The sequence below is a fragment of the Antedon bifida genome, chromosome 2 (genome assembly GCF_963402885.1).
Source record: "Antedon bifida chromosome 2, ecAntBifi1.1, whole genome shotgun sequence".
In the NCBI taxonomy this organism is placed as follows: Eukaryota; Metazoa; Echinodermata; class Crinoidea; order Comatulida; family Antedonidae; genus Antedon; species Antedon bifida.
In genome coordinates, this window is record NC_136227.1 from 29181836 (window position 1) to 29193821 (window position 11986).

The 11986-nt window shown below is 31.7% G+C and overlaps 1 protein-coding gene across 1 annotated transcript; it reads right to left on the reverse strand.

The window, feature by feature from the left end:
- Positions 1–397: 397 nt before the first annotated feature.
- On the reverse strand, positions 398–9417 carry LOC144836147 (carbonic anhydrase 1-like). Its single transcript, XM_078691352.1, has 8 exons — positions 9277–9417; positions 8985–9023; positions 6446–6619; positions 5356–5501; positions 5132–5227; positions 3575–3644; positions 1374–1534; positions 398–1101 (listed from the first exon to the last, which is right to left on the reverse strand). The coding sequence occupies exons 1-8, from the start codon at positions 9326–9328 to the stop codon at positions 901–903; spliced, it is 939 nt and encodes a 312-aa protein (XP_078547478.1). The 5' UTR covers positions 9329–9417; the 3' UTR covers positions 398–900.
- Positions 9418–11986: the final 2569 nt, after the last annotated feature.

Below are 11986 nucleotides of genomic sequence, written 5' to 3' on the forward strand. Positions count from 1 at the left end.
GTTTTTTTCAAATTTTGTTGGACGTATGAAACGCCATGTGTGCCAAAATATTTATCTTGTCACTTATTTCGGTCTAGAACCTAGATTGAGATTAGCCAGGCTCGTACAAGTAAATGTTCCCCCAAGACAAAAAGGGCAATGACAGTTTGCATTATAGTCCTTCGCGTCCAAGTGGGAATTCCCACTAATAATCAGGCTTAACCTAAGGAAATCTAACAACAGGACACTGGGCTCGCCTTGCCAAGATAGGAACTCGTAACAGACGTCATTTGATTTTATCTCTGGCTGCGACAAATCCTGTTGCTAGATTGCCTTGCTTAAACCACACATCATTTTGGAATTCACCGTGAAATACAGACACGGCGATGCGTACAAAAATACAACTATAATATAAGGCTTTTAGATACGAACATAACCAACAAATTGAAATACAATATTGCTATTATGTTTGCTAAATGAAGACACAAAATCCAGAGAAGTTAGGCTACAAGAGAATTATTTATTATTGTATATTTTCATTATCGTCAAACAATCATTGAAACAAGCATTGACACATTTTGTGTTTAAGTACATTGAATTGGTTACACTAACAGTCCTAATTTTTACTAAAATCTCTACAATTTACATAAACTTTTAAATACGGACATAACCAACAAATTGAACTATTTCTATGTTTGCTAAATGAAAACACAAAGAGAAGTTAAACTACAAGAATTATTTATTATTGTATATTTTAATTATCGTCGAACAAGCATTAAAACATGTTCTTTTGTTAAGTACATTGAAATGGTTACACTATAGTCCTAATTCTTACTAAAATCTACTGCTTTCGAAATACAATTTACATAAACTATTTCATTTGTGCGCGTCATAGACAGCTAAAGTTTACGTGACGTGGTGCTAAACAAAGTTGCTTAAGCAAACCATTAAAACAGCTAACATGAGGTAGACATTATTTACGCATGCGTAAGACGCATCGGATGTTTCGAAACTTCTGTAAACGATTCGATTGTTGATGGGCTGAATTGGTCGGTGATTATCAACCAATCTCACTGTTCTAAAACCATTTATAGCTGTGTTTACATTACGAAACGCCTCCACCTGTTAACAAAAAGGTATTTTTATGAATACATGACACTAGGCATAATGTTAATTAATCGGTAACATAAACGGTCATGAATGATGAGACATTTCAGGCAACCAACATTGAAATGAATGATCTTCATTAATAAGCAATGAGTCCCTGACACAAGCATTTTTTGCTTGCTTGGTGACACCACCAATTTTGTCTACAATGTAACTGGCCACGTTTTGTGTGGGCAAATAAGTACCCAATCGAATTAACATTTGGGCAATTTTGTAGTTTACCGTACCTGTTTTTGAGAAATTTTGATCGGTTCGTTGAAAACCGTCCAAACAACGCTTTCGTGACAATCTGGTGTGGTTAGAGAACCATCGTAACGGAAGTATTCACTCAGTGACTTCGGAAAAAGAGTTTTTACATCAAATGGTCTCGGAAATCGAGTCGAATTGCCTGAAAAGAATATACAAATTAATGCAAATATATCGGTATAATCTTCAATTTGTGCAGTGCAATGAGATCAATTGCACGATATAGCGTCATATTAATATATCACCTTGGGTTTCTACCGTACATCATATGGAAGAATATGACACAATGTAATTTAGTATCACAATTCGTCAGCGACACCGTACCCCGAAGAGACACCAACCGCGTAGTCATTTTGAGATATTAACCATGTGTTTCGCGACAAATTCGGGTTAGAGAGAGCTTGTGGAGCCGTGAAATGTGCAAAAAGTCACATTTGTGCAAACAACCACATTTGTGCAAACATTTTACCTTCAAATGTGCAAACAACCACATTTGTGCAAACATTTTACCTTCAAATGTGCAAATATGTAAAAATTCATTACCCGCAAATGTGCAAACATCTCGCCGTTAAATGTAAAAACGGTCAGTTTTGACGTTAAATGTGCAAAAGGTATTCTACAAATGTGCAAATCATTTCTTCAGTCAAATTCCTATTACATTTTATATTTTTGGTTCGTAGGTCTTTCAGAGTAGAAATAACAATAGGAAAAAGAGTCTAATAAATCTAAAATGTTCAATATCATAATAACTAATTATACTGTTGTATTTTATTATGATCAAAGGCTTTAACCCGTCTCAGCCAAATTCAAGTCGACCCCAAGTCAACTCGCCCCCAAGTCAACTCGCCCTGAAGTCAACTCGGCCTCACGTCAACTAGGCCACGTTAAAGTATGAAACGTAAAAAGTGCAAATAAATGGGACAAAATAAGTCTATTGAACAGAAGAAAAATAATAAAAACGAAGTACGCATGTTATAGGGATGAATATTAGAATGAATGTGAATGTTTTTGGCCGAGTTGACGTGAGGCCGAGTTGACTTGAGGCCGAGTTGACGTGAGGCCGAGTTGACGTGAGGCCGAGTTGACGTGAGGCCGAGTTGACGTGAGGCCGAGTTGACTTCAGGGTGAGTTGACTTGGGGCCAACTTGAATTTAGACGAGGCGGTTTAGAGCCTTTGATCATAATAAAATACAACAGTATAATTAGTTTTTATAATATTGAACATTTTAAATTTATTATACTCTTTTTCCTATTGTTATTTCTACTCTGAAAGACATACGAACCAAAAATATAAAATGGAATAGGAGTTTGGTTGAAGAAATGCTTTGCACATTTGTAGAATACCTTTTGCACATTTAACGTCAAAACTGATCGTTTTTACATTTAACGGCGTGATGTTTGCACATTTGCGGGTAATGAATTTTTACAGATTTGCACATTTGAAGGTAAAATGTTTGCACAAATGTGGTTGTTTGCACATTTGAAGGTAAAATGTTAGCACAAATGTGGTTGTTTGCACAAATGTGACTTTTTGCACATTTCACGGCTCCACAGAGCTTCACAAAACACATAATTTTAGCTTAAAGACATTTTCATTTATATGTTTTAGTTACACGCCTGCAAATCTAGACAAATCAGCTTTTAAAAAGGTGTAATTTTATTGTAATCTTGTTAATTAATTATTAATAATAAAATTAAATAATAATTAACTAGTATGGGCTATAAACGTTAGTGTCACGCGTGTAGCAACATTAGTGTCATTTCGTGTCGTCGCCGACGAATATTGTATCTAACACATTAAAACGGAGAATGCATCCACTCATTTTAAGATGAGTATTAATATGGAATAGAAAAATAATCGTTTACGTGTCGTGTCCTAAAATTCTACTATACAAGTGTTCTCTGTATGTACAAAAATTAATAGACATCCACACAATGTCATAAAAAAAACAATCATAAAACATGAGGCGATATTAGGAAAGATTTTTTCCCACGATAAGTTTTAATAGTTGTATTAAAAAGCGAATCATTGACGTGACCTACACAATATGACTGTTATGATTAATTAGTCACATTGTATCAAATATCCGTAATTAATTTTTTTGATAAAAATAGAAAAGAACGGATGCACCTAATTACCGGTAATGAATGTGCAGTTATTCGAAAATCTTGAAAATCCTACCTTTATACGGCACGTGTTTAATTAATTCTACAAGATATTGAAATGCATGATTTGTTTTATCTCCATCAATCTAATAAAACAAAAAAAGCAATTAACTTTTCAGTTGTAGAAGTTGCGTATCAGATGTAATTCAGATTGTGATATCCATGTCCTCGTAAACGTTAAGTATAGGCCTAGTTTCAGTGTTTACAATTTACAGTGTAGGTAGCCTCTTTTGAAGCTCAGCTACAGGCATGACTTTCAGATAGTATATTGCTAAATGTACATACATTTAAAATTAATAATACTAGCATTTATTTCCACAAATAATAAAGTAAAATACAGAGTAACATAATAAATATACAGCCAATAATGAACATTATTAATAATAAATGCAAGAAAAGATTTATTAAGTGGAAAAGAGACGCCACAGCAAGCAAGCTTTAAATCTCAATAACGAAACAAATAAACAAACTAAATTTTAAAATATTAATACAACAATTGATAATTACATAAATTACAACTTAAAGTTCTTTTTAAAAAATGGTCAGAATAAAATAGACTTAATAGATTATGATGTTAACTGTTGTTATACCTATTTGTTAAAAAAATTATATTCATCTACTTTCTGCGCACATAACGTACATGCGGCTTGCATGTTGCGCTTGTGCGTAATTTAAAAAAAATGTTCGAAATAAATCAGGCTATTATTCGCGTTTGCATGAAGCACACGATTACTTTTCTAAAGCTCGGTCTACACTATCAAGGTTTATGTGACAAAACATGTGATGTGCCCATATATGAACATGATGATGTCATTTCACTACCATATTTGGGCACACCACACTTTTTGTCAAACTAGTTTGAAATACAGTAGTCATAATACTATATTCTTATATATAAATATCAAACTAGTTGGTTGAACGTACAACTAAAACTAAATGTTATTCTGCGAATGATGTTCATTTCCAATACCGTTAACGAATGACTTAATCACAATTAAAGCTGAACAACATATGTAAACGGGCATCAGGATGATGAATAACTCTAAACATTGACACATGATATATCGTTACACAACTCAAACTTTCTTGTTAGATATGTGATTTTGTATCAAATAAATGAATGAAAATATAAATGAATAACAATATATTATATCGAATACGAGCCAATTGACCTACAAATAAGGAAAGATGAGTTATTGCATCTAAACAGGCTGCCACAGCCAACTCTCATGACTCAAAGAATAAAGTTCAACGGTTGTTACTTGTTTTCGTGACGCACGTGATGAACAAATTGCTTCTTAGCCAAGAAAAACTAAAGGTTGACCAAATTAATATACCCTGTCGACCTTCACTACGATATCAACAATTAACTTTTTCTCCGAATATTTTTTTAAAATGCGTTTTTCACATAATAATGACGTAAATACAATAATCGTAAGCAACTATTTGACGTCTATCTTTTAAATAAGTATGTATCATTATTATCATATATATAATAAATGTATTTATAATCTTTGAGAATTGTTATTGTATAACATGCATTTAGCTTTACTCCGTTTGATTCTGAACTTACCTCAAAAAAGAATCCTAAGACAGCAAGGCCCCTCGGTTGTGAAACGGCTTCGGCGATAGAATTGAAGCGGTCGACATCATAATGAACGATATGAAGCTACGCAAAATAAAACAAACACTGTTTATACACTAGAGGATCCAGTAGTAATGCTTGAATGGATTGTTCAGTTCCATAATAAGCATGGGATAGAGTAAGAATACGGGATACACGAACTCAAAGCTTACCTCAGCTGGATACTGCCTACCGTCAATTAGATGCTCGGAACCGACGGAATCGTTGTTGCCCCAGTGGAAGTGAAATTGCTCAGCTAAGTAGGTATTTCCAAGCCCTGCTCCAGAAATCTCTTCTGAACCATTCATCTTAACCATCACTGTAAACGTTTGTAAACTCTTATTTGCAGATTACCGCTCTTTTCTTTGAATTTCAGCTAATCCATTCACAACCTAATATGTTTTCCCTTCCCAAGCCTCTCATGCCATCCGATTCTATTTATAATAGTTTTTACTAGTTTGGTTGATTTACCTAATCAACTTGTGACCCTTATATTCAATAGCAACATTATTTATATCTATTAATTAATTATTATTATTATATTTATTTAATATTATATATTAAATAGCTTTTATAGAAAATATCATATAAGAATAGGCCTACTTCTTCTGCCGTGATCTTTCTGATTATTGTTTAAGAAAACATGTCGAAATGTAAATTGAAAGTATGAAATACACTTCGTAGAAGAGTTACTGATCTGATAATGTCCTAGTTTTGTATAATTATTAATATCCGTTATGTTAAACAGCACATCAAGCTACGTAACTTATATAATGGATCGCCTTGCCACAAGACACAAAGAACGTTTTTTGTATCACCAATAAAATAAACAGAAAATCACTGGACATGAAACAAGGCTAATATATACAAATATTGAATTAAGCTATATTGTCATTGATAAATTGTCTTATAATTTAAATAAAACATTTCTTTTTAAGGATCTATTGTCCACAAACATGGATTAAACCTTTTAGAACAAAAACGATATTAAAATAGTTATATAAAATGGTTATTAAAATGGTAATATTATTAAAAAAAGAATTACAAATAATTTCGGTCGACTTTTTTCAGTAAAATTATGGTTTTTTTTTCAAGTAAATGTTTTTTTTGTTGGTGTAGTGAAAACATAAAGTGGCTTATTCAACAAAATTCGGTTTTTTTTGTAAAGGTGCAACAATGAAGTGGCATATTCAACAAAAAAATGTTCTTTTTTTTCCAAAGAACAAAACATTATCTCTATGTGTCGAAAAATATTCAACTTACATGAGTGGCCATCGTTATTCAGGTACATCTCTACATGGTGCACTGGTACCAAATTTGTGATAAATAACGGGTCAAAACTTTTGTACGTCGTGCTTCGGCTAGTAAATTCGATAGGAGATTGGCTCGTGCCACTGCAGTCTGAATTCGGATACATTCTAGCCCAATGCTCCGGACCTGGAAAAAAATTATTTTTGTTTTAGCCGCTCCATAATCTCTTTGCTGGGGGCAGGAACGCTAGTAGACCAAACCCAGTACCGTTTTGATTACGATCATGCGGGAAATTACCTCACGACGTATACACACATAACTTCTTTATATCTATATTTTATATTTTTAAATTTATACTAACAAATATCTTTTTATTAATATTATAACCATAACAATAAATATTTAAAAAATATATATATAAATAATAATTATCGCATAATATACAGTCTAATTAATTGATATACAAAATCATTACAACCAACTACTATCTTCATCTCCTTATGCGGAACATCATTTGAATAATAGAACAAATCACACATCTACACATAATCAAACATCGTATACTCTATATCTAACAATATTTCAATCTTCTATCGACTAAAGCCGAAGTATAGTCGTTATCTCGGGACCGTTCTATGGTCACCACCAGGTAGGCTTACTTCATCAACGCTTCTATGAATGGATGACGAGTTGGGAGCAGGAACGCTAGTAGACCAAACCCAGTACCGTTTTGATTACGATCATGCGGGAAATTACCTCACGACGTATACACACATAACTTTTTTTCAATAATAGGCCTATACAGTACATTAACATGAATATTAACGACCTTGCAGATAATGTCGTACCAGGGACGGATTGTGTCTCGATATGCAGTTTTTTAGACAGGCTTATTAAACATCAATTTTCTTGCATCCGTTTTATAAATAAGATGAAACAAATAAAGTTGGGTATAAAAGGGATACAATGGGATTTACTGTTTACATGATATAAATTTGAACAAGTGTAAAGATATATTGTCCCCCTAATTTTTTTTGTAAATATGCCATTTTAATGTCACATAATAGTTTGAAAAACTTAAATGTAATTTAAAGCAAAAAATATTTAAATTCAGACATTGGTTTTTGGTTAAAGTTTTCCTTTATTTTTTTATAAGTGAAATAATTATTTTTTTGGGTTATGTTAATAACTTTATTAAACTGCAAAATGGCATATTAAAAGTCCGATTTTATCAATCTTATTTTGTTCATGTTTTTGAGGGACAATAAATACATCTTTAAACTAGGCCAATGTATAATTTTCAGATTATAAGCAGGTCTCTCGACTATATATATTATATGCTAACCATTGTTAATGTTATGCTAAAATATGGTCAATAAATGTTTCTTGAATGAATGATATGAATGAATACATCGAATATTTAAAGATTTATTTTAGAAATACTTTTAATTAGGCTATATCGCAGTTTTAATAAACTTCCGAAGAAAAAAAACTTTAATGTTTTCACTTATAAAAAGAAAAACCAAAATCCGGTTTTGCGTTAAAGTACAATTTTTTTTTCAGATAATTGTTTTTTCGATCCAATTTTTTGTCAACGTGAATAACTATTATGTGACACTAAAATAGCATATTCAACAAAAACATTTATTTTTTCAGGGGACAATTATGATCTTTAATATTAATTTCTTAGAACATATTAGATTATATATTTCTTGTAGGTTTGCCAACCGGTTATCTTAAGCTCTGTCTACTAGTTTGACCAAAACGGTGTGATGTGCCCAAATATGGTAGTGATATGACGTCATCATGTCTATATATAAGCATCACGTTTTTTTTTATAGTGTAGACAGAGCTTTACATCCTCCTTACACGTAAAGGTCATAATTTTATAATGACATCATTACTAAACATTACATGCCTAATGAACTTTATATCTGTCATAGCTACTTCCCGTCTTCTCAGACTTAATTTATTTGGTAACACGCCGTGTCAACTTGACATAGACCTTCTATCCCACCTGTTTCTTTACGAAAATCTTTGCACCGATATTACGTCCGTTATTACGTCATTGTGTTTTGTAGTTTTCATAAACAAGACTTTTACCCTTGTTAAGTATAGTATTAATTTATGTGAAAAACATACTTTATTGAAAATATGATTGATCTAAATTAACGAATCGGACCTTAGTAAATATTAAATGGAGATGATAAATTTTGTTATGGTCACATCAACCAAATCTGAAACTAGTTTTCTATTCGTTATTTAAATTTAACGCCATGATCATAATGAAATCCACGGTAAATTACTGTTGCTACTGCCCCTGCAGTGAACCCCTATTAACAAATTTTTTTGTTTTTACTTTATTCGGTTTCAACACAAGATTACTAGACAATATGAATACAAACAATTTACAAGCAAATACATTAAATAAGAAACCAAGGATAGCACATTAAGTCGAAAGAAAAATCAACTTAATTCTAATGGGGTCCTTTAATCCCATTTTTCCCGAAGTTTCGATATTGCGTTTCGAACTTTAAAAATGACATCTTACCTTTATTTCCATGATAGCCCCAGTTCTTTTCATATTCACCTAAACAAGTAAAAAGGCAACACAATTTCGTTGTTTTTAGAATGTTTTGTATTTTTAATCGGTTACGAAGGGTACACATTAATTAAAATACTACTAATATAATGCAAACAGAAACAACTACCGTTATTTAAAGGAGTAATGAAATTCGCAGTGATAAATAAGAAATTCGGTAAGATCGAGTAATAACATTCAGCAAGACAAAAAAACATTTCAATTTACTAGTCTACTAAAAGTATTGATTAACAACACTTACCATAAGCATTTATTATCAGGGCAAAAACGATACAAATGTTGAAAAACACCATGACTAATAGGTCTATCAATTAAACGAGAGTCTTCGATAAAATCCAGAAGCGTCAGCGGTCACAGTCAGGAAGCTTCGACAGCTCAGAAGATTGTGAGACTCGATGTTCTGCGTTCGCAATGAAATACTAACTAATTATGTAGGAATTTACTATGTACATGTATTGATTAGAAAGAGGGCGTTCTATAGACTGAACAAAACTCTGGCATTTTCTATAAACAACAAGGACATATACATGGCTGCAGTCGCATGCTCAAATTTGAGGTAGTGTTTGTTTACCGACCGACCGACCGACCGACCCACATAGTGCACTGTAGAGTCGCGTTTGCACTCCACGCGACTAAAAACCAATACTTACTTGATGGTTCATGTTGATATATTAGTGTCAATATGTGTTCTCTGTAGGCCTACACAATTTAAAAATGTTTGGATAAGTGGAATTGTAATAGCCTCCATAACATTTTTACCTCTACCATGGATATGATGACTTGATGATTGAATAAAAGTAGTAATGCCCGGACAAACGAGAGAAAAAAGCACCAAAATAACTCATCAAGTCTGTGATTAATTCATATTAGCTTTCACACATAGTCCCACCCAACTTACTTATAATCCTTCCCGCATTCCTGAGCTTTATATCGTATTAATTAATGTTTTTGTCATGCAATCCTTCAACAACAATATATAATACGTATTAAAAAAAATATGGTTGATGGTTTCATTCAATAAGTGGCCTACATCCGTGACATCACAAATGTGTGGTATCAGTGTGCGATTGTAAGTATGGTACAAGATGCGTGATGCTGTTAGCCACCATTAGTACCAGTTTGGTTACCAATGATGTTGACACCAGTCTACCACGATGAGGTAGCATCTCCGACTTCAGACTGGGATGTTTTTTGTTTTTTGTTTTTTTTTTTTTTCAATTCCTTATCGAACTAAAACTTATATTAACGTAAATAAATAAGATTATTGAACAAATTACTTATTTTAATTATTTACAATAATGTAGGCCTAAAACCTGTTATATACGAAATTAAGGCAAAAGTTTTAATAATTACAATATTATATTTTGTTTTTAACGTTCTTTCTTACTACTAAATCAATTTACGATAACATTTTTTTAATTAAAAATTATTATTAAAATATAAACTCGTAAATACATTTTTTTTCTTACTAACTAAAAACTTATATCAACTTTTTGGTTTTTTTCCCTCCTTTTTTGTATTGATTACTAACTAAAAACTTAACTTAAAAACGGGAATATTACTGAAACAAATTACTTATTTTAATCATTATTATTAATAATCTATTTTTACTTTATTATTGGTATTATTAATATCCTCCTTACAGCATTTTTTAATGTTACAATAGCAATATTACAATATTGTTTTTAATTCACATTACTTATCTTACTTTGTTTTTCTACAAGTTCTGCAGTAATCTACATTTTTAAAACGTTATTTTATATACTTATTACCTTACATAGTATTTAGATATTGCACATCTTACACTAATCTATTTAGTTAAACTTGTCCTTAATCAATTTAATCCTATAAAACTATATTCTAGATCCAATCCCTTTTATTGTTTTGTCTTAACTTAACTTACTTACATTATGTTTTAATTTTCTTGATCTGTTTAAGAACTATCGTCAATATTCTCAAAATAGAATGAGTCTTGTATTTCAAGTTTCTCCAGAATTGCGTTAATTATTAAGTAAGCTATTGCGGATGGCTTTACTGTAATTGTAAGAGATATTTTATTTGTAATCAAATATTTGACAGATTCGTATCTCACTCTTTCTATTCTACGTTTGTTGTTGTTCGTTGTAGCTTTACTGATTGCAATATCGCAAAAAATGTGAACAAAATCAAGACAAGTGACACTATTGATATTAAAGTTTAATATCTGTAATATTTTAAATTCTATTTGGGCAATTTTTTTAGGATTAAAGAAGCCAAGATTCCGGAGGCGGTCACAAGCATAAGGGATGATGTGTTTAGATTGGTATCGTTCAGCACATTTCAATGCAAGGCAAAATGATGCAATTGCCAATTCTTCGAGATCTCCAAGTTTAAATGCTGTGTTATCACAGATTAGTACATTTTCTATAATTGTTAGGCTACGATGAACAATATCATAATCGATTATGTATTCATAACGAATAAGTTCAGATCGAATATTACATAAAAATTCTACCATATGATCTTTGACTGATTGTGATTCAAAATGTGACCATGGATTTTCAGATATTTTTTCACGATTAATTAATGAATTAAAATATTCTTTATTAGATTCAAGCTCAAAATTTTCATTTGAAATGTCGTTAGAATTGTTATCACCACTACCTGGAAAATGAAACAAAACATCACCATTTCCTACTACTACAACAGTGCTACTATTTTCTCCTATGCTGCTACTGCCATTGCTGTTGCTACTAATACTACTACTAGTACTATCACCACTACTGCTACTACTGCTATTGGGCATAGTTCCACTACTACTAATACTACTATCACTATCACTGCTAATATTAATAATGATGTCATTATCACTACTCTTATCACTACTTATTATGATAGGCATATCTTTTGTATTTGGAGACAGAATTTGATCTTCACTAAGCCAACTACTACTATCACTATCACTGCTAATA